The sequence below is a fragment of the Ornithorhynchus anatinus genome, chromosome 17 (genome assembly GCF_004115215.2).
Source record: "Ornithorhynchus anatinus isolate Pmale09 chromosome 17, mOrnAna1.pri.v4, whole genome shotgun sequence".
Taxonomy (NCBI): Eukaryota; Metazoa; Chordata; class Mammalia; order Monotremata; family Ornithorhynchidae; genus Ornithorhynchus; species Ornithorhynchus anatinus.
This window is the reverse complement of record NC_041744.1, coordinates 20,425,565-20,451,399: the sequence shown is the minus strand read 5'-3', so window position 1 is coordinate 20,451,399 and position 25,835 is coordinate 20,425,565. Positions and strand designations below refer to the sequence as shown.

General features: G+C 48.9%; 1 protein-coding gene across 1 annotated transcript; it reads right to left on the bottom strand.

Annotated features, from left to right (window-relative positions):
- Window positions 1–4,986: 4,986 nt before the first annotated feature.
- IFNAR1 (interferon alpha and beta receptor subunit 1) lies at window positions 4,987–21,644 on the bottom strand. The gene is made up of 11 exons (XM_007669747.2): window positions 21,540–21,644; window positions 19,509–19,632; window positions 18,241–18,416; window positions 15,817–15,950; window positions 15,236–15,371; window positions 14,655–14,763; window positions 12,852–13,051; window positions 12,566–12,723; window positions 10,343–10,493; window positions 6,607–6,761; window positions 4,987–6,003 (listed from the first exon to the last, which is right to left on the bottom strand). Exons 1-11 carry the CDS (start codon window positions 21,640–21,642, stop codon window positions 5,767–5,769), a joined length of 1,683 nt encoding a protein of 560 aa, XP_007667937.2. The 5' UTR covers window positions 21,643–21,644; the 3' UTR covers window positions 4,987–5,766.
- Window positions 21,645–25,835: the final 4,191 nt, after the last annotated feature.

Genomic DNA, 25,835 nt, shown 5'->3' with positions numbered 1-25,835 from the left:
GGTATTTATTGAGCCCTTTACTGTGTGCAGAGCACAGTAGGGTTCTGGAGAGCTGGTCTGGTAATGATAATAATAATGGTATTTGTTAAGTGTTTACTATGTGTCAAGCACTGTTCTAAGCACCGGGGTAGATACAAGGTAATCAGGTTGTCCCACGTGGGGCTCACAGTCTTCATCCCCATTTTAATAATAATAATAATGTTGGTATTTGTTAAGCGCTTACTATGTGCCAAGCACTGTTCTAAGCGCTGGGGTAGACACAGGGGAATCAGGATGTCCCACGTGGGGCTCACAGTCTTAATCCCCATTTTACAGATGAGGTAACTGAGGCACAGAGAAGTTAAGTGACTTGCCCACAGTCACACAGCTGACAAGTGGCAGAGCTGGGATTCAAACTCATGACCTCTGACTCCAAAGCCCGTGCTCTTTCCACTGAGCCATATTTTACAGATGAGGTAACTCAAGCAAAGAGAAGTGACTTGCCCAAAGTCACCCAGCTAAGCGGCAGAGCTGGGATTAGAACCCACGACCTCTGACTCCCAAACCCCTGCTCTTTCCACTAAGCCGTTAGACAATAATACCTGCCTCTCTCTACTTCGCAGAGTTGGTGTGAGGAAAAAAAAACCCCGAGATAACTGATGTGAAAGCATTTTGGACGAGCTGAGAAACTATGCAAAAGAGGGTGTTATCAATCATCACACAGCCCGGGGCCCAGCGCCTGGAGCCTGCTTCCTCATTCCTTCCTTATTTCGATTTCAGAGGAGGCAGGTTTAGACATCTCTGCCTCACCGTCCCGACCCCGTGGGACCTCGGTCTCGGCCTTTTTAAAGGTCGCGGTCTTGGGCTCGATAAGAACTTCAGATGTGAATTCCTTTGGTCGGTGCCGTTATGCCTTGAAGTCAGTGACTGGAGACAAAGTCCTCAAACCCTCTTGCTCCGATATCTACTTCCTCAAATCATTACCGGTTTTCTCTTTAAATGCTCTCTGACTAAATATGTTGTGACTCACCCTACTTCTTCCTCTCTCTTGTCGGGTGATTTATTTTTTCATTCTTTTTTTTTTTAAAAAATGACATTTATTAAGTGCTTCCTAAGTGCCAGGCTCTGTACTAAGCGCTGAAGGAGATACAAGCTAATCAGGTTGAACCCAGTTCCCGTCCCCCATGGGGTTCACGGTCTTAATGCCCGTTCTACAGATGAGGAAACCGAGGCATAGAGAAGCGATGTGACTTGCCCGGGGTCACCCAGCAGACAAGTGGCCGAGCTGGGATTAGAGCCCGGGTCTTTCTGACTCCCAGACCTGTGCTCTATCCACTAGTCCACCCTGCTTCCCCATTGAGGCCGCTGACAATGGTTGGACTGCAGCCTGAGTCCAGCTGGGCCCCGGCCTGCACGAACCAGACCGGGCTGGAAAGCTCAGGAAACGGAGCTGGAAGCTGCCCAGAAAGCTGTGGTGGCGGCGCCTGGGGAAGAAGCCGGCGAGTTTCTCCGCTCCGCTCTCCCCTGCAGCACAGCTTGGGCTCCCCCGTGACTCAGTATCCCCCCTTCCTCCCCACCCCCTGCCAGTTGACCCCCAGCGGGGCTCCAAGCCGCTTCGAGGGGGAGGCGGCACCCCAGATTCACCACTCTTCCCGCCGATTTTGACCCGCTAGTCCTTATGTCTCACAGGTACATAACAGATTCGCTCACACGCTCTCACACTCTCTTTCTCGTTCCCACACCGGGCAGGGTGAAGAGAAACAGCCAAAGCCACAACTCTCATCACTTCCCCTGCAGGACCGAGCCTCGGCCAGGATCGACACCCAGCGGCTTCACGTGACTGGGCACCAGGTTGGGATTTTCACCCATTTTTCCACCGGCAGAGCTGGAAATTCTGAAGTTTGACTGTAGTCTTGAGTGCCCACAATGTGCAAGGGGGGAAATGATTGTGAGAAAGTAAAATCTGGTCCCTGTTTTCCTTCCTTTCCTTGTCTCTGGCTAGAGGATTGTCATATCAGGTGGTCTTCCATGAGGCCTTTCTCCGCTCTTCCTTAGCCTTACGGCAGCAAGGCCCTTCCTTCCGGCTTAATAATAATGACGGTATTTGTTAAGCGCTTACTGTGTGCCAGGCACTGTACTAAGCGCTGTAGTAGAAACGAGGTAATCGGGTTAGGCCCAGTCCCTGTCCCTCACGGGGCTCACAGTCTTAATCCCCATTTTACAGATGAGATAACTGAAGCACAGAGAAGTTAAGTGACTTGTCCAAGGTCCACAGCAGACAAGCGGCAGAGCCAGGATTAAAACCCACGATCAGTAATGTTGGTTAAAAATCGTCCGAGGGCGCCGGCTGGCCGGGAAAACCCATTTTCAAGTAGTTCTTCGATCTCCACTTCTGGCTGCGTTTAGGCAAGTCTTCCCCAGGGCCTGAGAACACAGAGAGCACCTGAGCCCCCAGAGCACCTAGTGGTTATTGCCAAGGGCCTTTGCACATTAAGACCTCCAGAAATGCGTTCTATGGATGCAGTTAGGTTATAGTAACTGTCATATTTGTTAAATGCTACTATAGGCCATGCACTAAGTGCTGAGGTAGGTACAAGATAAGCAGATTGGACACGGTCCCTTGCCTAAATGGGGATTATAGCCCGAGTGGGAAGAAGGATATTTAATTCCCATTTTACAAAAGGGGGCAACTGGGGCCCCGAGAAGCCAAGTGACTTGTCCAAGGGGGCAGAGTTGCGATTAGAATCCAGGGTCATTGACCCCCAGGCCCAAGTTCTTTCCATTAAGCCACACAGGTCAACTAGATGGTGGGTTTCCATGGGGCGAGAGCTCTGCCTTCTCTCTGTCCCAAAGCCTCCCCAGGCCACAGAGCAACAGGGACCCAGCCCTCCCATCGAAACAAAAGCACCAGAGGAAGATCGCCCCAAGCCATCCAGTCTGCCCTCACCTCCTGTACTCACACTCTCCTCTGTGCAGAAGAGTGGCCTCTTCTATACCCCTAAGTCCAATACCAGGCTACTCTGATCCCCTGTGGGATGGAGTGCTGCAAAACTCTCGGGTTCAAATTTTAAGCCACATCGTTAAGATCAGACAAAGCAGAGAGGCAAAACTTTCAGATCTACTTGTTTATACTGAAAAAGACAAGAAAAATCAGTCATTTTTCTGTTATAAAAACAATGAAAACAGTTGCAGTTGTGCATTGCAGGAAAATGTTAATATCTGGAATGTTTTGTGGGGCTTCTTTCTAAAAAAAATATAGGGGGGAATGAGACTGGTGTACAACCAAGCGCCCACGTGCATATACACACATACGCACACCCTCACACACACACACACACACCCTCTACCTGACCAAAAACTTTGAAAAATCCAGCACAGCTGTAAACTGCTGCTTTTGGCTACAGGTAGAAATCCTTACTTCTGTAAACAAGACATTTTAGAATACTGTCTGAAGGAAGACTTCTAATTCTTGGATCTGTGCTGGGACTTGCGACACAGGGAAAGAACCTAGAATGTTCAGAGCTCAACAGATGTTGCCTTGAAGTTCAACCAACTCATCGCTCTCCGATGGTCTCTCTCTTTTTGCCTGCGTGTTTCTGTTGGGCGGCCAATCGCGATGCTTCTCGGAATGGCTCCCGCTGCCGTGCATCCGAGCGAAGTGCAGGACGCAAAGAGAGGGGATAGTCCAATTGCCATCAACGTTGTCACTTCGCGACGGACCCTCGTTGTGGAAACGTCCTCTGTGATGAGAGTGAATCCCGAGTCCTTGTCGGGAATACCGAGCCTCCGGCTACTATGGTGCCTGTTTTTCAAAATCAACCGTTTCCTAAACGCCAAGCACCAGGTTAAGTGCTGGGATCAATACGCGATATCCGCTTAGACAGTCTCTGTCCCATTGAGGGCTCGCAGTCTAACAGAGCAGGTAACTATACCCATTTTTTGAGAAGAAGCAACTGAAGCTCAGTGATTCGCCCACGTCACACGGCAGGTCGGTGGCAGAGCTGGGATTAGGACCCAGGCGTCGTGATTCCCAGTCACGTGTTCGTTCCACCAGGTCACACTGCCTTCCCCTTCACGGAAGCACTCAGTGGCTCGGTGAACAGACGCTAATGAACTGTTAAACGGCATACAGCCATGATGTTATCCCTTTAGATTCTGAAGAACAGCGCGGTTATTTGTCCTGGCTGGCACTGGGGAGATGGGTTGTTTTTTAATCTGTTCCAATATTTCATCTAATCCCTAGAGTCGATGCTACTTGACGACTGCTTATTGGTTAAGTTGGCCTAGCTGTGGGAACCCATTTCCTAGGAAATCCACTGAAGTGTCCCCTTGAAAACTTCCTGTAACTGGCACATGCCATTACTGGCTAATGGAGAAGTCTCTATCAACATTTATAGGGAAACGACCCTTCCAGTTTAGTCGGGCTGCCCGGATTATTTCTGTTTGTTTGATGGTACTTGTTAAGCACTCACTATGTGTCAGACACTGTTCTAAGTGCCGGGGTGGCTACAAGTTAATTAGGTCGGACACAGTCCCTGTCCCGCATGGGGACTCACAGCCTCAAGTAAGAGGGAGAACAGGTTTTGAATCCCCGTTTGACAGCTGAGGCACGGAGAAGTTGAGTGGCTTGCCCGAGGTCACACAGCAAGCGACTGGCAGAGCAAGTGGCAGAGCTGGGATGAGAACTCAGGTCCTCTAACTCCCACTGTGCTCTTTCCATTAGGCCATGCTGCTTCTCTCCAAACCAGGTATGACTTGCAAGCTGTTCCCTAGGGCACCTTGGTTCCCTCCTATTCGTAATTTAATAATAATGCTGGTATTTGTTAAGCGCTTACTATGTGCAGAGCACTGTTCTAAGCACTGGGGTAGATACAGGGTAATCGGGTTGTCCTTCGTGAGGCTCACAGTCTTAATCCCCATTTTATACGAGGTAACTGAGGCACGGAGAAGTGAAGTGACTTGCCCACAGTCACACAGCTGACAAGTGGCGGAGCCGGGATTCGAACCCATGACCCCTGACTCCCAAGCCCAGGCTCTTTCCCCTGAGCCATGCCGCTTCTCTAATTTATTTGAACATCCACCTCCCGCTGTAGACGGTTAATGCACGGGCAGGAATTGCACGTAATAATTCTGGTATTTAAGTGCATACCGTTTGCCAGACGTAGTAAGCACTGGGGTGGGCACAAATAAAGCGCGCCTACCAACTCTGTTATACTGCACTTTCCCAAGCACTTTGTACAGTCCTGGGCACATCCAAAACGCGCACGAAAAACCGCCGACTGTTTGGGTGGCATCTAAGGAAGCAGAGTGCAAAGCAAAAATACCGATTGGGTAGTCGGGGCAAGAGGACAAGGTAGAGGGGACTGGAAATTCTGGTCAGGATTTTCCTGGACAGCTTCCAGGGCAAGAGAACAATCAGCTGTCATTTCACCTGAAGAAAGAGGAAATTCAGTCCTGAACTCAAGAAGCCTGGATGGCTGGACAGCAGCCAGGGCCCGAGGCGGTGGCGTGATCGTCGGCTCCCACCGGCACGGTGGCCCCGAGGGACAAGCGAGAACGGTTGGAAATGAATCACCCGCCACAGCGGTTTCACATTTCAAACGGAGCCTCTTGATCCTTGGCCAAAATGGAGAGGTCCTTCAGCCGTCCCTCACCCGCCTCCAGCAAAATCCCTTTAGTCAAAGGCCGGACAGCTGTAGGCTTGACCCGTGGTTAGCCTCCTTCCTTCTGGCCAAAGGAGGGGAGTCGAGGCAACCCGGGCCCCAGGTTGGGCTCGGTAAGTTGGGGTCACATGGATTCCAGTCGGACGATTTCTTCGGTTCCTTTTATGAAAGGCGTCTCACTGTCATATGAGTAGTTTCCTGAATCTTGACTGCTCTGCGTGCTGCAGGTGCTGTAGTTTTTATCAGTCACGCTTGTTTCTTTAGGATCAGAGGTGCTGGCGTTTTCGATGATATAACAACTCTCCGTCTGTTCCTCCGAGGTGATGAGGAATACATTTTTCAACTGATGGTCATAGAGACTCTGATCAAGAAATGGAGAAGACAAAGGAGATAGCTTTTATTTTACTGAAATAAAAAAGGCTTTTAGGAAGGTTTGAGATACGTAAATTTTCAGGCTTGAGGCCAAAATAGGTAATCAGTTCCACCTCTCTATTCAAGGACCCATTTTTATCTGTAAGTTTAGAACTTGACTCTAACGAGTCCCTTTGGTAAAATTAGGTCACGCGAATGAAAGCTTCACATAAAAATCAGTGACGACAGCTTTTTAAAAAAACAAACCCAAAATACAAAAAAACTCATCTCCCAGAATAAATCATCAGGCTGAGAGAGGAGCTTAAAAAATGCCAAGTTCACCCTTGGCAAGGGGGAGAGTGATTATTTCTATCTGCAATACTTTTCACACCACCGAGCCTTAGATATTAAGGAAAAGGTACCTCCCCCTCTAGACTGTAAATCTGTTGTGGGCGGGGACCGTGTCTACCAACCTTGCTATACTGCATTTTCCCAAGTGCTTCATACGGTGCTTTGCATATAGCAAGCCCTCAATAAATAAGACTGATTGATTATCAGCTCTGTAGTGAGGTAGCTGAGGATGACACTGAGGAAGCAATGAAGAATTACCTACCTCCCCTATAATTGAAGGGGGTTTGCACGATGGATAGAACACATACTTGATACTTCGCCATAAGAATATTCCACTAAAGAAGGCAACGGGCAATACAATTAAGAAAAATATGGCTGCACATACAAGTAAAGTAATCAGGAGGATAGATTTTCTTCCTGAAAAAGAAAGAATTAACACTAAGAAAAAAGAAAATACTTTGCAATACAGTGCTGGAAAACAAAGGGGAAATTGCAAGAAACCATTTTAAAAAAAAATCACACTTTTGAGAAATAAGCCACAGGGATTTCTTCATACTCTGCCTAAAAACTTCAAATCACGTAATATTGGGGAGTGGCGTGATCTAGTGGAGAGAGCACAGGCCTGGGAGTCGGAGGACTTGGGTTCTAACCTTCACTCGGCCACGTGCCTGCTGTATTTCCTTGAGCAAGTCACCTGACTTCTCTGGGCCTCGGGGACCTCACCTCTAAAATAGAGATTCAATCCCTGTTCTCCCTCCTACTGAGATTGTGAGCCCTGGGTGGGAGAGGGACCGTGTCTGATTATCTTTTTGTCTTCCCCAGTGCTTGAAACAAGTGCTTGACAAACAGTAAGTACTTAACAAATACCAAAATGATTAGTGTTCCAATGACACTTGGAGAGCCGGAAATATAAGTAATACTGTCATTCAATGGTATGGGAGTCAGAAGGATCTGGGTTCTAATCCCAGCTCCACAACTTGCCTGCCGGGCAAGCCACTTCACTTCTCTGTGCCTCAATTACTTCATTCGTAACTGGAAATTAAGACTGTGAGCCCTGTGTGGGACATGGACTAGGTCCAACCCTGATTAGCTTGTATCTACCCCAGAGCTCAGAACAGTGCCTGGCACATATTAAGCCCTTAACAAACACCATAAAAAAAGCCGCAATCCTTTAGTATAGTCATAAGACACAGTAGAGTAAAATGTCATAAAATAAACAAACTGAGCGGGACTTCAAACTGCGATATCAACTAGGAGAACCAAGAAAACCTGCATTTCCAAGGAAAACCTATTCCATCCACCTCGATAAAAGAGAAAGGTTTTTACTGATTTTTTTCGGATGAGGATTGCCCGTTCAGTCTCTGGCAACAGCTCTGGCTTTGGAAAGGCCCCCCACCTTCCACGTGCTGAAACCCGATCGTTGTTATTTATGATTTACTGAAAATGTGTGAAGTCCAATGCAAGAACCGGGATCTTTGGGTACGGCTAATGAGCAGTCCCGGGAGATGGGAACGCCGAGGAACAAACGGGAGGTCTGACGGCTCCAGACCCGAGGTCAAGGGATCTATTCGTTCATTCATTCGTTCAGTCGTATTTATCGAGCGATTACTGCGTGCAGGGCACTGAGCTAAGCACTTGGGAGAACACGAAAGACCGGTCAACGGACTCATTCCTTGCCCACAGTGAGCTCACAGTTTACAGGGGGAGACAGACATCAATAGAAATAAATGACAGATACCTACGAAAGTACATAAGTCCATATAGACTGTAAGCTCTTGTGGGCAGGGAATGTCACTGTTTACTGTTGCATTGTACTCTCCCAAGTGCTTAGTACAGTGCTCTGCACACAGTAAGCGCTCAGTGAATAAGATTGAATGAATGCTTTGGGGTTGGGAGGGGTGATGATTAAAGGGAGCAAGTCGGGTGATACCGAAGGGAGCGGGAGAAAAGGGGGACTTAGTCAGGGAAGGTCTCTTGGAGGAGATGTGCCGTGAATAAAGCTTTGAAGGAGGGGAGAATCCCTGTCTTTCAGATTTGAGGAGGAAGGGCGTTCCGGGCCAGCGACAGGATGTGGGCCAGGGGTCGGCGGTGAGATAGATGAGATGGAGGTACAATGAGAAGCCTGGCATTTCAAGCTGGCTTGGAGTAGGAGGGTGGAGAGGTGGTTGAGTGCTTTAAAGTCAATGGTGAGGAGTTTTTATTCGACGCGGAGGAGGATGGGCAACCACTGGAGTTTCTCGAGGAGGGGGAAGCACGTCCTAAACGTTTCTGTAAAAAAGCGATCTGGGCAGCAGAGTGAAGTACGGACTGGAGTGGGGAGAGACAGGAGGCTGGGAGGTCAGCGAGAAGGCAGATGCAGTTATCCAGGCAGGAGAAGATAAGCGACGTATTACCGGGTAGCAGTTTGGATGGAGAGGAAAGGGTGGATGTTTGTGATGTTGTGAAGGTGGGACCGACGGGATTTAGTGACGGATTGAATACGGGGGTTTGAATATTTGAATATCTACCTTGCGGTGGCCAGAGTGGAATAAAAATGCGAGGCATGGGAATTCAACTTTGAGGTCAGACCAATCAGGGTTGGCCAGGGAAGCCTGCCTGAAACAACAGCCCTGCTTTCCGGGATCTTCAGTCCAATGTGGGAGGCAAAGAAACATCAACTCAAAAACCCAGTGTCTAGTGACAAATAGATACAGCCTGCCAAGGGGCAGGGACCATATCTAATTACCATCTGATATTATTTCTCGGGGCTTAATACAGTGCCCAGCACACAGCGGGTGTTCAATCCATCAGGCAATGGTATTTATTGAACGCTTACTGTGTGCAGAGCATTGTACTAATCACGTAGGAAAGTATAATGCCACAGAGTTGAAGCAGCATGGCTTAGTGGAAACAGCATGGGCTTGGGAGCCAGAGGTCGTGGGTTCTAATCCCGGCTCCGCCACGTAGCAGCTGTGTGACTTTGGGCGAGTCAATTCACTTCTCTGTCCCTCAGTGACCTCATCTGTAAAATGGGGATTAAGCCTGTGAGTCTCACGTGGGACAACCTGATTACCATGAGTGTACCCTAGTGCTTACAACAGTGCTTGGCACATATAATATTTATTATATATTCTATATACATATATATAGATACACATATTTATATTGTTAAAGCGCTTACTGTGTGTCAGCCGGGAGAGATACAAGATAATCGGGTTGGACACAGTCCCTATTACACATGAGGCTTACAATCTAAGTGGTGATAAATACAGGGAAATTGACTTAGGGATAATGGTCCAAAATCCAAGTAAATGTTACGACAGAATTTCAAATATGCCTTACATGTTTGAAACAGTTTGGCCTAGGACCTTGGGTAAGTCACTTAACCACAACCTCAATTTACGAATGCTCACTCAAGAATCAACTGAATGCTTCCTCTGTGCAGGGCACTGTACTAAGTAAAATACAATAGTTTATGTTTGTTTCTTTTAATGTGGTATTTGTTAAGCACTTACTGTGTGCCAGGCACTGTTCTAAGCGCTGGGGTAGATATAAACTAACCAATTTGTATGTAGTCCATGTCCCTCGTGGTGCTCACAGTCCTAATCCTCATTTTACAAATGAAGTTAACTGAGGCACAGAGCACTTAAGTGCCTTGCCCAAAGTCATACAGCAGACAAGTGGCAGAGCCCAGATTAGAACCCAGGTCCTTCTCACTCCCAGACCCATGTTCTATCCACTAGGGCACACTGCTTCTCATGTTAAGTGCTTACTATGTGTCAGGCAGTGTAGTAAGCACTGGCACAGATACAGACTTATCACGTTGAACACAGACCCTGTCCCACTTGGGGCTTACAGTCAAAGTAGGAGGGAGAACAGGTATTGAATCCCCACTCTACCGATGAAGCAACCGAGGCACGGGGAAGTGAAGGGCGTTGCCCGATGTCACACGAGCTTGCGGTCTAGAGGCGAGCTAGAGCCAAGAGAATACCAACTTAGAGAAACATTTGTGTACTCACCTGGTTTTGTCTGGGCACAAACAACATTACTAAAATTACTGCTCCTGTTGTTTTTGTCATCCTTAATATACACTTTGGCTTTGAAACAGTAGTCAGTCAAGGGCTTCAAGTCTGGCACTCTAAATGACTTCTTGGATTCTACCATTTTCTTCTGTTAAGCAAATAGAAAAACATTGTCAACATTATCACAACTCCAACAAACTAATCCTGCAGCGAAACATTGCATATTACTGAGGTTAGAGTTAAGTTCAAGTTACTCGCTGGCTGAAATTAAACATTTGGTCAGAATCACTGCAGAACCCTCAAGAGCACAGCTGTTTATTATTATCATTAATAACAATAACGACAATTTGGTATTTGTTAAGTGCTTGCTATGTACTAAGCACTGGGATACACACAGATCATCAGGTCCTACGTGGGGCTCACAGCTTAAGGAGGAGGGAGAACAGGCAGCGGATCCAGACTCTAACCTCGTTTTGGCTGTAAGAGAATGTGCTCACCCACTCCGCTGGACTGCACTCTCCCAAGCATTTATTACAGTGCTCAGCGCACACAGTAAGTGCTCAAGAAATACCACTGACCGGTTGACTGACCGAATGCCCATTGTGCAGATGAGGTACTGAGGCACGGAGAATAATAATTTTGGTATATGTTAAGCGCTTACTATGTGCAGAGCACTGTTCTAAGCACTGGGGTAGGTATAGGGTAATCAGGTTGTCCCACGTGAGGCTCACAGTCTTAATCCCCATTTTACAGATGAGGGAACTGAGGCACAGAGAAGTTAAGTGACTTGCCACAGTCACACAACTGACGAGTGGCAGAGCCGGGATTCGAAACCATGACCTCTGACTCCCAAGCCCGTGCTCTTTCCACTGAGCCACGCTGAAATGACTTACCCAGGGTCACCCAGCAGACAAGCGGCAGAGCCGGGATTAAAACCCGGGTCCTCTGACACCCAGGCCGTGCCGCCTTGCACTAGGTGAGCTCCCGCTACACCGTAAGGTAACTGTGGACGGGGAAGAACGTGTCTTGTTTTGCACTGTGCTCTCCCAAGTCCTCGGTGCAATGCTCGGCACACGGTAGGCGTTCAATAAATAGGTCTGAATGAAGGAATGAGCATCGGCGCTTTAACGGAGCACTCAACTGACCTCTAGTGGTCAAAGAACTTGTCTTCTTCCCCCAGTTCTCAACCTCCTCCCTCTGGGTCGACTTCGGTGTGGTGGGAGGATGGACTCAAAGCCCTTTCTTTGGGTCATTTCTTCGCATTTTCGACTCAAGGATCGTTTCCCCACACCGCACCCATTCAAGTCCAGAAAGCCGACCCCCTGGAGAGTACTGGCTGAAGGCTCGCCGTCGGCGGCCGGCAGTTCCGGCTTCTCCCAAGCATTTAAGCGGCAAAGTCCCCTTGAGGAATCTCAAGGATCCCACGCGAAAGGCCACCCGTCAACGGCCGAACCGCCCCTCGGCACCGCACACGCCTCGCCGCGTGCTCGGCTCAAGGGTGTCACGACTGGCGGAGGGGGCCGGGGCGGAGATGAAGGTGGAGGAAGATGAGGAGGGAGCGGTGGAGATGGGTGAACATGGAACGGGTGGAGTCTGGGGTGGGGGCACGGGGGTGCTGACCTCTCCCAGAATAGGCTGCTGAAGGATTTGGAGGAGGAGGGAGGGAAGGGAGCATAGAGCCAGCAGGCTGGATTCACTAAGTGGCACCTCCTCCCCATCCTGCCGCACTCGGGAGACCGAGTTAATTTCCTCAGGGCCAACGTCGGCGACTACCACTTCTCCCCTCGTGGCCAAGGGGCTTCTTTCTCTTACCCGCTTGCGGGGTTTGGGCTCTCTACTGCTCCGGGGGACCGTGGGTGAGGGAGCAAGGCCAAAAAGTCTGCTAGAGAAGCAGCATGGCGCAGAGAGCACGGGCCTGGGAGTCAGAAGGTCATGGGTCCTAATCCCGGCTCCGCCTCCTGTCCACTGTGTGACCTTGGGCAAGTCACATCACTTCTCTGAGCCTCAGTTACCTCACCTGCAAAATGGGATTAAGACTGTGAGCCCAATGTGGGACAGGGACTGTGTCCAACCCAATTACCTTGTATCTACTCCAGTGCTTAGTACAGTGCCTGGCACACAGTAAGCACTTAAATGCCACAACTCCCTCGATACACACCACTGGTTGATTTCCCCCTCTTCACCCCCAAAACCTTGATAACTGAACACTCAAATTTTTACCTCAAGTTTTGAAGAGTTGTCCATGACGATAACTTCATACATTAAGGAATGATACTTGCTCATACTTTTGTTTTCAGCTTCCCCAGGGTCAGCGATGTAGACGTGGAGCGTAGTCGTATCACGGGATTCGACCTTTAGGCTTGGAGGGCCTAGTTTAGCTAGGGACATGAGACATGGCTCTAAAATCAGCTGAAGATAATAAATGAAAAAAGCCCCCCAAAACCCAAAACCTCTCACACCAATGTTGATGAGTAACAGTACCCAAGTGCAACAATAATCGGTTTACCTTCCACAGAAGGATTAAATTTTCTTTCCTGGGACCAAAGTGATGAATTTTTTCCATCTATCGCTTGTACCCGGAGATAGTAAATCCCTGTTTCGGAAATTTCTCCTGAGAAGTCACACTTGGTTGCTTTAATGTTTTCACAGCTAGATACCGTCTTCCATTTATCCGTGTAGTCCTTCAGATATTTCTTGTAAAAACCACTACATGATCAAAGGTTATTTGTATTAAAAACTCTGCCTGGGACAGAAATGGACACTCAAACCTAAACTTTATAACAGAATTTCTTTCATTTTCAGCAGCACGTTAATTGTTGTGTGCACACTTTTATATTTAACTGTTGAATTTTTTTTTTTTTAACTAAATCATCTAGCAAATGAACCTCCCTTGAACTTACAAAATGGCAGAATGAATTTTCAGCCCAGCTAAAGGGTTATGGACTGCCTGATGATAATAATGATAATATTAATAATTGTGGTATTTGGGTAGATACAAGATAAATAGATTTGAACTGAGTCCTTATCTCACTTGGGTCTCACAGGCTAAGTAGGAGACAGCACGGGTATTTCGTCTCCATTTTACAGCTAAGGATACCGAAGCACAGAGAAGTTAAGTGACTTGCCCAAGGGGCCAGTAATTCACACCTGTGGATTTCTACTCCCCGGTCCCACCAGGCATTTGCAGTTAGATATTGAGCTTCAAAACTCCCATCCAGCAATGGGACAGTGATATTAATAATTCAGCCAGCCTCCGAACCCCACGGTGAAGGAAAAGAAAGAACGGAACTGGGAATGTGGGAAAGAGGGTTAGTGAGGACAGAGGGGGAATGGTGACTAGAAAGTGGGAATGACCTGGAAAGAGAAAGGATGTCTATCCAAAGGCATCATAAAGAAAAAGAAAGGCACCAGTATATAATGGGCTTTTGCTAACAAACTATCCAGAACTGTTTTAAGCACTAACCATCCTAAGTTTGAAACAATCAATCGTATTTATCGACCACTTACTGCGTGCAGAGCACCATGATGAAAAAGAAAACGATGATAGAAATTCATTTAACCCACCAGATGAATGTCTTTATTTTTCCATAGGGGAAGTTGTCGATCCAATCTGCTGCCTGCCCAGCAACGAGATGGGAATAAGGAGATAATTCTGTCCCTTAATACTGGGAGTCAGAGGTCCTGGGTTCTAAGCCCGGCTCAGCCACCGGCCTGCCGCGTCACTCCTCCAGGCCTCAGTTTCCTCCTCTGTAAACGGGGGTTTCAATACCTATTCTCCCTCCTATTTGGACTGTGAATTCTGGTGAGGGCGGGGAACTGTGTTTGACCTGGCTATCCTGTACTCACCCCAGTGCCTAGTACAGTGCCTGACACAGAGTAAGTGCTTAACAAATACCTCAATTATTACTATTAGTCTTTGGGGGATTCACGGAGGGCAGGAAAAGAGCTTGTCTGGGAATGGCCAAACAGGATTATAGGATCCCCAAAGATGGGAGAAGCCTCTGGTGATTTCCCTGTTCACCTGAACCAGGGTCCGAGCCACCGGCACCAAAAGACATCTTCGCTTTCCTGAAGCGGTGCGGGATGAGCAGAAACAGGCCTGCTTCTCACCGCCTGCGGTTCGGGGCTCACTGTGGGGGCAACCTGGCCGCCCGGTGCACCAAGACCCAAGTCTGGAGACCCTACCACTGGGCTCAGTGGTTGGAGACTGCAGAAGGCAGATCGTTCGAGAGGGAAATGGTCAGCAGATCGGTCGGCAAAGCAGGAGGAAGTGGAACAGGAGGAAGGACGCACATCTGGTCCAACTTACTAGAGCCACTGAACACGAAAGCTTCCGTCCTCGTTCGGGTAATCCCATTTAAGGATGTAGTTTGTGTTTATAGCGGAAATATCTAAGTTTCTCGGACGAGGCTTTTCAACTAGCAGGGAAAAAAAAAATGAAAAAAACCGATTCACTTTCTTATTTACCTCTTCAAATGTCCTCACTGGCCTCAACGGCTAACCAGACGTTTCTAATCAAGGAGAATTAAGAAGACTGTGTTGCCCATTTATAAAGCTGAAAAACCTGAATAAGGTCATTTTGCGGGCAGCAAGTGTTTTCTTATCGGTAGCCACCTTTCCAATTCTGTGAAGGTCAAGAGATACTGAGTCCTTTTTCATCAAAGGGGAAACGTTTTCACCCTTTCACAAAAGCCATCTTTCATGATTAGGAATGGCATAATTTACACGAACTGAAATCCCAAATACCAACTTCTTGACTCACTTGACTGGTACAAATGTATATAAAACTAAAGATGCCCAACTCTAGCACCTCAGAGAGAAGCATTAAGCCTTGGGTCTAGGGAACCTACACTTGGGAATACCCGATCTTAAGTGCAATTTCTTTCTTACCTGTAGTATTTATGCAAAACACCGGGCTGAAGAAAATGGTTTTTTTCCTCCGCAGCATTCTTACTTTCAAACAGTAAGTGGTCTCCGGTGCCAGATTATGAATTTCATCTCTGGGATGGATAAATAGACTGGTTTTCTGCAAAATAAAGAGAGTTGTACTTTCCTATTTTAACAGACTATTGTTCTCCTCATCCTCAAAACCTGAGATCACACCTCCTCCATGGTGCCTTACTTGGAAGACGGCTAATTCCCACTTGAACTTCTCCAATTTCCCCTTAAGCACCGTTCTCACTGCCCCCAGGCATTTAATGTATCTGTTATATACTTAATACTTTCCCTTATCTGTAATTTGTTTAAGTGCCCATCTCCCTCATAAAACTGTAACCTCCTTGAAGGCAGGGATTGTGTTCTCCCAAGGGATCAGTATTGTGCTCTGCCCTCAGGAGGTGCTCAATAAACACGTTTGAGGATGGTGACAACTTGAGGAAGGAGACTACAATTGGAAATCGCCCTTCGTTACGACTTTTTAAATGGTGCCCAGGCAACGAACTTTGAAGCCACGAACGCCACACGGTACTTACTTCTTCACTTGAAGAGTTCTTCCAGATGATCAACTCATAGGTGAAACTCAAGATTTCATTATCCAACAAGATCTGATTACTTTTCGGAGAAACACTGATGAATACTGCCCCGTCCCGAGATTCCAACTCGACTTCTGGCGGTCCAATATGAGGTGCAAAAGTAAAAGCATTTCATATCAACCACTTGAATTAACAAATAGAAAAATGAGCAGCTCACCCACAACCATGACGGGATACCTGCCGAGCCTGAGAAGGTTTTTAACAGCAAATTTTGCACAAAATGGGAAACGTTCAAGAAGATGTTTTCACTTTGTCATTGTTAGCTGGGCACCTGACAAGGAATACAACCCCACGAAGGACCATTTCATCTACTGGAGAAGCAGCACGGCTTATTTGATAGAGCAGGGGCCCGGGAGTCCGAAGGTCCTGGGTTCTAATCCCGTCTCCGCCACTTGTCTGCTGTATGATCCCGGGCAAGTCACTTGACTTCCCTGTGTCTCGGTCACCTCGTCTGTAAAATGGGTATTGAGACTGTGAGCCCCACATGGGACAGGGACTGTGTCCAACCCAAGTTGCTTGTATCCACCCCAGAGCTTAGTACAGTGCCAGCCACATAATGAGCACTTAACAAATACCATAATCATTATTACTATTTTCCTCCCCCCCACTCCTTTTCTCCTGGTAGAAAATGATATTCCAAGAGTGGAGTGAACAAAAACTCATCCTATCCTCTGGAGCCGGGATAGTCAACTTGGCATCTATTATCGATTTCCGTTCGCTCTCAAATTGACCCTTAGGAGTAGAGTACTACCTATATCCTCGTCTCCGCACTGGCAAACGGTTCCAACCGAGAAGCCTAAACGGGCCCGGTGCCTTCTACCCTCACGACTCGGAGAGTCGGCTCTCTGGTTAGTATTCGTGGCTGCCGCGGGCGGGAGACCGCTACATATGATAATGCCGGGACTCCACCTCACAGATCGGACTGCACGGAGGCCTTGTTGAGCTGACCACCGCCGTCCTAAATCACCTCATGCCAAGCTAGCCGTTTCCCAACAGCCAACGGCTAGGCCACCCAAACTATGTTCCGGCATCCGATTTACGGGTCGTCTCCCTCTAACACGCTCTACTTTAACTACTCGGACACCTAGGTGGCCCCCGCTGGCCACGGAAGCCCGGCCTGGGGGTGTCGGCATCAGCCGGCAGCCTGTCTGCCGTTTGACGGGAAGGATGTTGCTGAGGCACAGCTGACGACAGGGCTCGGAGAGCTCCGGACGATGCTTTTGTCACCTCCCGGTCGCTCGGATGCAAAGCGAGCCGCTCTGCCCTGGAGAGGGACTTCAGTCAGTCAAATTTATTGAGTGCTGACTGGGTGCGGAGCACTGTACTAAGCGCTTGGGAGAGTACGATACAACAAACATTTCCTGCCCACAATGAGCTTACAGTTTAGAGGGTGAGATGGACATTGAAATTCCTGACAGCTGGAGGTATCTCATACATGCTATTATTCCCTTTTTCGGTGATTTGGACTGTAAGCTCGTCGTGGGCAGGGAATGTGTCTACCAACTGTGTCGTATTATACTCTCCCAAGCGTTTAGTACAATGTTCTGCATACAATAAGCTCTCATTAAATACCACGGATTGACTGATTAAATGTTAGCCTCCTCTCCCCTACTAAATTGGGAGCTACTAGAGGTCAGCGAGGATGTCTTCCGCCTCTGCTGGACTGTTCACTACCAAGTGCTTAGTACAGCATCCTGAACACAGTAAATGCTCAGCAAGTACCACTGACTGATTGACAGATGAAGGAAAGCTCTCTCCATCACACAATTAGCCCCCCCCCCCGCTCAGTCACCGCAGAGACTTCCAGATTAGCACATATTAGCCTCCTGAGAAGATACTCTAGATGTTCAGTTCTTAACATTCGACAGCATGCTTCCAAACTGGCAAAACTAGGTCACGGCTCTGAGCTTTGAGTTTCACTGAAAATAACTGGCTGTACGTGAGGTGGGGGTTTTATTTTCTGCTCCAAGATTAAGGTACTAAAGAATATTTTATCTGTTCAAAGGCTGCTCGCAGGAAAGAAGGAATGACAGCACCTAGTGTGAGGTGGAAAGAACCACAAAACAAATCATCCATTCAATCGTATTTGTTGAGTACGGCTGAATGAATGTTAAAAAAAAAATTAGTCCTTGTAAAAGTCAAACTGCAAGTAAAATGCTGGGACCCCAGCGAGAAGAGGGAAAATGAGTTATAGGAAAAGAAAAGGCTACGCTTTAGTAACCTGAGCATCTCATTCTCACACTATACAAAACAGAAATCACGGAACCAAGTCTTAATTATACAGTGTGAGAAAGAAGAGCAGAGTGGCCCCTAAAGCGGTCATAAAAAGCAAGAGATGATCAAATTGCCCATCTCCGTTCTTACCTATGAGAAATGGAACAAACCCAATAACCTTAGACCAGGGAGAAGCGTCTCTCCCCCTTTCGGCTCGGACGCGCACATTAAGCTTTTGAAAAATGAGCTCCTCGGAGAAGTCACAATTTGTTTCGGTGACATTCTGGCATCCCGGTAATGGCTTCCAAGTGTCCTCTTCAACCACCCTGAGTCCAGTGAAAATAACCAGAGGCACCAAATAAGTGTTAGGTAAGCACATTGGGCTCAATTTTATGATTTAAAACTACAGTATAGGACTGTATCAATTTGAAGAGCTGTTCTGAGCTGGGAACGGCAACCTAGACAGAAACCCAAACTGAAAGCCAAACAATTCAGAAGAGTTCTAACAAAAAGGGGTGAATGGATCATTAATCTGAAGGTGGTTTGAGGGTTCAGGCCATTTCCATTTGTTAACCCGCTAGAAAGTCTTGAAGTCCCCACATTTCAGAGCCTTTATTCGATCGTACACCACTTTGTCAGGGATCATGCCTCCCACTTGGGGAATCTCTCGGCCCCCGCTGAGGTAAAGGCTCCTCACAAAGTGGACGCGGATGTCCCGGGCCGGGTTGACGGCACTTGGGTTGGCGCACTCTGAGCCGTGACCTCCTCCTGGTCCCGAGGAAGCCCAGGTGGGAACCAGGCCCAACCCTCTCCAACTCTTTAGGGCTTGGACTTGCTCTAGACCAACCCTCGGGTCCTCTTTTGTCTACACCTGCCTCTCTGGGATGGCCTGAGAGGCTCCAGAGTGACCCTAAAGATTGGGGTTTGGGCCAGAAGTGCCTCTCGACTTTACAGCTTTGCACTTTTACACCCCTTGGAGATGTGCCCAATATACAGCCAACGGGCATTACTGGTTGATCGGACTGGAGCTACGTCCAGGACCCTGGTCCTCTACTGGATGTCTGACTCGAAAGATCACCTCTCGAGTGAGTAACGGAAAGGAATGCTTTAACTTGGAGATCAAAACACAATTCCTCCACAACGTGGCTTGGCGCTATGTGTTGCGGGTAGAAGGCTTTCGGGGAATTCGGGAACGACCTTTCCATGAGGTCCAGATAAAACGCGTGCGATGTGACATTGCGGGAAAAGACTCTGCACCTATGGGCGGCGTCGGTCAAGTCGTGTAGACCAGAGAGGGAGCTCGCCTCAAAACAAAGCCGGTCAAGAACACGATCCCCGCACCCAAAGAAAACCTTGTGGGCAAAGTGAAAACCTCTCCCAAGGTAACTGTGGCCCGTCGGCAAGAAAAACAAACCCACTCTTGGTAATACGCTGAAAAAGTCACATCGGTATCAAATCCGTTAGCTACGCTCCAATGAAGGATAAAGGTGCTATCAATGATAGAGACTTGGACATCTTGAGGAATTTCCAGATTCTTTCCACCTATAAAAGTCACACAAGGAGAGAAGAGGTTGCAAGCAACACATTAAAAATATGGTAGAAAGCCAGTTGCCCAAACATCAGGACTGCCTCTTCATTCTCGTTTATAATAGTAAGAACCATAATAAAAAACAGAGGTACTTGTTAAGCACACTGTCGGCGCCCGACCGCCGTGCACAACACTGGGGCAAATAAAATACGAGATATTCAGATTGGACGGGAGGACAAGGACAATGAAGTTGTCCCCATCTTCCAGAAGAGAAGACTTGGGCAAGTGACGTGACCACGGTCACAGGGCGGACAAGTGGCAATGCCGGAATCAGAACCCAGGTTTCCACTGGGCCTCGTGTTCTTTTTTTCCCTTTTCATTCAACTGCCCCTTCGAAGTTCCAAAGCTCAGGGCAGAGATCCTGTCTTAGGCCAGGGCTCTGCAGACATGCAATAGATGTTCGATAAAGGCACGCTGATGAAGCCAAACAGCTTTCCCCTATGGGTGCATCCAACACATCCCACTCAGCTCTCCAGTTGAGGGGAGAAAACAGCATTGAGTGGGGACACCGCCCACTGCCCTTCTTGGCCCTGCTGCGACTCCCTCGTGATCGCAAAGGGCCCAGGAGGAAGCCGGGGTTAAGCAGGCCACTATCGCGGTCCCCCAGGCTGCCCCTGAGCTCTGGAGGATTCAAATGTCCGTGCGTCTCTTCGATCTCCCCCGGCGCTTAGTACAGTGCCCGGAGCTGAACCAATATCATAATTAGTATGTCAGGGTTTACTTTTCGCAACAAGGAGGGGGGCGGGGGCTGATGGATCCAGCGTGAATCAGTGTGGCTTAGCGGAAAGAGCATGGCCTTGGGAGCCAGAGGTCATGGGTTCTAATCCCGGCTCCGCCACTCGTCTGTTATGTGACCTTGGGCAAGTCACTTCACTTCCATGGGCCTCAGCTCATCTGTAAAATGGGGATTAAGACCGCGAGCCCCACGTGGGACAACCTGATGACCTTCATTCATTCATTCAATAGTATTTATTGAGCGCTTACTATGTGCAGAGCACTGTACTAAGCGCTTGGAATGTACAGATCGGTAACAGATAGATAGTCCTTCGACGGGCTTGCAGTCTAATCGGGGGAGACGGACAGACAAGAACAGTAGCAATAAACAGAATCGGGGGATGAACCTTGTATCACCCAGCGCTTAGAACAGTGCTTGGCACATAGCAAGCGCTTAACAAATACCACTTAACTTCTCTGTGCCTCAGTTCCCTCATCTGTAAAATGGGGATTAAGACTGGGAGCCCCACGTGGGACAACCTGATCACCTTGTATCCTCCCCAGCGCTTAGAACAGTGCTTGGCACATAGTAAGCACTCCACAAATGCCATTATTGACAGGGACTGGCCCTGACCCAATTTGCTTGCATCCCCCCCCACCCCAGCGCTTAGTGTCTGGCCCCCGATGGATGCTGAACATCCTTATTATGCTAATTACGATTATTGGTAAGTCGTCATCCCCCGATGGCATGTTTCGGGCGCTTCCGGTGTTCACAGCAGATGCCTGCAGGTCGATCTGACATTTGCCATCGATAGGGAAATAATAATCATAATAATAATGTTGGTATTTGTTAAGCGCTTACTATGTGCAGAGCACTGTTCTAAGCGCTGGGGTAGACACAGGGGAATCAAGTTGTCCCATGTGGGGCTCACGGTCTTCATCCCCATTTTCCAGATGAGGGAACTGAGGCCCAGAGAAGTGACTTGCCCACAGTCACCCAGCTGACAAGTGGCAGAGGCGGGATTCGAACCCATGACCTCGGACTCCAAAGCCCGGGCTCTTTCCACTGAGCCACGCTAGTGCTAACCTAACCCTGATCCTGCTCCCCCCGACCCCGGGATCCACTCGGAGGCCTCCCCTCGCTCACCTGAGGCGAGGGACAACAGCACAAGGAGCCTTGGAAAAAGTCCGGCCAAGGCTTCGGTCTCCATCCTTTCGGCCGGTCCTTCCCCCCCGGCCCGGGGGCTCATCCGCGCATGCGCGAGGTGGGGACTGACAGCCAGCGAGTCAGAGGCTCCTCCGCGCATGCGCGAGATGGGGTCTGACCGCGAGCCGTTCAGAGGCTCCTCCGCGCATGCGCTAGGTGGGGAGCGGCAACGAGCGGTCCGGGGGCTCCTCCGCGCATGCGCCGCCCTGGCGGCAGCGTCCCCGACCCGAGGGATTTCCCCCCCCACCCGCAACTGCGCCTGCGCCGACTGCCCCCCCCACCCCCGCGGGTTCCTGGAAACCGCGAAGGGAGCGGGGACTGCGCATGCGCCCAGGGGCGGGCCGCGCCTGCGCGCTGGGAGGGGGAAGAGGGCGAGGGTCTGAGCACATGGGGGAAGGTGGAGGCCCAAGCCTTTGTGATAAGAAACAAAATGTGATTACAGTGCACAGCAGCAGAGGGTGGCGTGTTGTTGGGAGCCTTTGGGGTGGAAGGTTTTGATCCCCATTTTACAGATGAGGTGACTGAGGCAAGGAGAATCAAGCCAAGGTCACACAGAAGGCAGTGGCAGAGCAGGGATTAGAACCCAGGTCCTTTTGACTTCCATGCCTATGCTGCTTCTCTAATTGTTTATTCCCCTCTGGACTGCAAGAGAATAATGAGGGCATTTGTTAAGCACTTACTATGTGCCAAGCACTGTTCTAAGTGGTGGGGCAGATACAAAGTAATCAGGTTATCCCATGTGGGGCTCGCAGTCTTCATCTCCATTTTACAGATGAGGAAACTGAGGCACAGAGATAAGTGACTTGCCCGAAGATGAATTAATAAAGGTGTCCGACGGGACGATCGAGGAGATGAGGCTTGGTCCGGGAAGGCTTCCTGGAGGAAGAGGAAGATTTTAGGAGGATATCGAAGGGGGGGGACAGGGTCACATTTTGTGGGAAGAGAGTTAACACTTACTGAACCAGGGAATTGTGAGAGGGAGCCCATCACAAGGTCCCGTGGGCTGACGGTCCATTTCCAAACCCTTAGTCACAGAGCATGGCCTAGGCCTTTGAGAAATCAACAACCTCACTCCCCGCTGTGCTTGAGAAATATAAAGCCACAGACAGCAAGCTGCCAGCTCAGCAAATGCAAGGCCTGGAGGTCTATTTGGAGAAAGTGTCCCTTCCATTCTTTTCCAGGGGAAAAAGGGCAGGGAGGAGGGGCTGCGGGGTGCTACACCTGGGCCTTCTTACCCTCTTAATGCCCTCCCACCTGCCTCTGCCCAGTCCTAGAAGGAGAAGCAGCATTCCTCAGGCTCAGCAGCAGGGAAGACAGGAATGGGAGTGGTGGCTCTCACAATTCCCTTCCAGCTCCCAGGGAGCCGCGCGGTTGGTTTTCTCTGCCCTGGAAATCCCATCTCCTGAGGCCCCATCTGGAAACCGGAGCTGTTAAGAAACAACAGACTGTGAGCAGTCCCTTACCGGAAAGGGAGTAAATTCCAGTCATCAAGCAATGATGCAAAACTAGAAGAAGGCTGAAGAACCTGATCTCCTGCATTTTTTCTTTCCTCTTGCAATCAGTTGGACAGTGTGCTAGATGGAGTTTCAGACGGCCTTCTGCGGACAGTCGAGTTCCTCAGTCATTTCTTTTACCTCTCGGTAACTCGTTCTGCCTCCAGATACATTTTGAAGAATCGATAATTACACACTTTTCGGTAAAGAAATTTTTTTTGTTTTTGTGTTTTTAATAATAATAATAATGTTGGTATTTATTAAGCACTTACTATGTGCACAGTACTGTTCTAAGTGCTGGGTAATAATAATGTTGGTACTTGTTAAGTGCTTACTATGTGCAGAACACTGTTCTAAGCACTGGGGGAGATACAGGGTCATTAGGCTATCCCATGTGGGGCTCACCATCTTAATCCCCATTTTACGGATGAGGTAACTGAGGCACAGAGAAGTGAAGTGACTCGCCCACAGTCACACAGCTGACAAGTGGCAGAGTCCGGATTTGAACCCATGACCTCTGACTCCTAAGCCCGGGCTCTTTCTACTGAGCCTCGCTGCTTCTCTATGGCATTTGCTAAGCGTTTACTATGTGCTAACAGTCCTTCCTCCTCCTATCTGTGATTTATGATTTTTTTATGGTATCTTTTAAACACTTAATAGAAGGGGGAGACAGCCCATGTCATACATGGGGCTCACATTCTTAACCCCTATTTTACAGATGAGGTAACTGAGGCACGGAGAAGTGTAGTGATTTGCCCAAGGTCTGCTGTGTGACACACGCAAAGTGGTGGAGCGGGATTAGAACCCAGGTCCTTCAGACTCCCAGGCCTGTGCTCTATCCACTAAGCCCCGCTGCTCTTTGTTAAACTCTCTCTTTATGGCTTTTAGTGAGTGCATACGGTGTGCAGAACACTGTACTAAGCACTCGAGAGAGTACAGTACGACGGAGTTGCTTACAGTCTAGACGGGGGAGACAGATATTAATGTAAATAAATAAATGATAGATCTTATCATGAATGGTATTTACTGAACATTTACTGTGTGGAGAGCGCTCTTTCCAGGGCCTCCGAGAGTAGAGTGCAGCAGTTGGTAGACACATTTCCTGCCCGCAGAGAGCTTGTGGACGTACGCCTGAGTGCTGTGGCGATGAGGATGGGTTGAATACATATATAAGTTTATAGCGTTACACATTTATCTGTGTCAAGCACTTTTTTACTTGCTGGGGTCAATCAGTGGTATTTACTGAGCGCTTACTATGTGCGGAGTACGGTACTGAGCGATTTGGGAGAGTACAAGCTAATTAGCAGACATGTTCCCTGCCCATCACTGATAGATTAGAAGATCATCAGGTTGGGCCCAGACCCTGTCCCACACAGAGGGAGCGGGATTTAATTCCCATTTTACAGACGAGGGAACTGAGCCTCAGAGAATTGAAGTGACTTGCCCAAGGTCCCACAGCAGACAAGAGGAGGAGGGATTAGAACCCAAGTCCTTTAAGCCACACTGCTTCTCGTGTTTAAAGGGCGCAGATCCAGGCAGTGCAGAAGGAAAAGGGAGCAGGGGAAAAGAGGGCTCTTGAGGACAGGATCGTGTCCGATTCCATTCTAATAGTCCAAGAGCCAAGTACGACGGTCTGCTCAGGGTAGACGTTCAGTACGTACTACCAGCTGATTGATTTGGTCGTACCGTTATGTGGGGTCAGCTCTCGATGGAGCAGGAGTAGTGTAAACTCTGTGGAGAGGGAATGTGTCTGTTTATTGTTGTAACGTCCTTTCCCAAGCACTTACTACAGTGCTCTGCACACAGGAAGCGCTCAGTAAATACGACTCAGTGAACAAATAATGTGTGCAGAGCACCTATAGAGCCTTGGAAATAGACATGGTGGAGAATTAGATTCATTCATTCAATAGTATTTATTGAGCGCTTACTATGTGCAGAGCACTGTACTAGGCGCTTGGAATGAACAAGTCGGCAACAGATAGAGACGGTCCCTGCCGTTTGATGGGCTTACGGTCTAATCGGGGGAGACGGACAGACGAGAACAATGGCAATAAATAGTCGAGGGGAAGAACATCTCGTAAAAACCGATGGCGACTAAATAGAATCGAGGCGATGTACATTTCATTAACAAAATAAATAGGGTGATGAAAATATATACAGTCGAGCAGGCGAGTACGGTGCCGAGGGAATGGGAAGGGAGAGGGGGAGGAGCGGAGGGAGATGGGGGAAAAGAAGGTTAAGCTGCGGAGAGGTGAAGGGAGGGCGGTAGAGGGAGTAAAGGGAGAAGGGGAACTCAGTCTGGGAAGGCCTCTTGGGGGAGGTGAGTTTTAAGTAGGATTTTGAAGAGGGGAAGAGAATTAGCCTAGCGGAGGTGAGGCGGGAGGGCATTCCAGGACCGCAGGAGGACGTGGCCCGGGGGTTGACGACGTGGACCGGGGGTTGACGACCGAGGGACGGTGAGGAGGTGGGCGGCGGAGGAGCGGAGCGTGCGGGGTGGGCAGTGGAAAGAGAGAAGGGAGGAGAGGTAGGAGGGGGCAAGGTGATGGAGAGCCTCGAAGCCTAGAGTGAGGAGTTTTTGTTTGGAGCGGAGGTCGATAGGCAACCACTGGAGGTGTTTAAGAAGGGGAGTGACAGGCCCAGATCGTTTCTGCGGGAAGATGTCGGGCAGCGGAGTGAAGAATAGACCGGAGGGGGGCGAGAGAGGAGGAAGGGAGATCAGGGAGAAGGCTGACCCAGTAGTCTA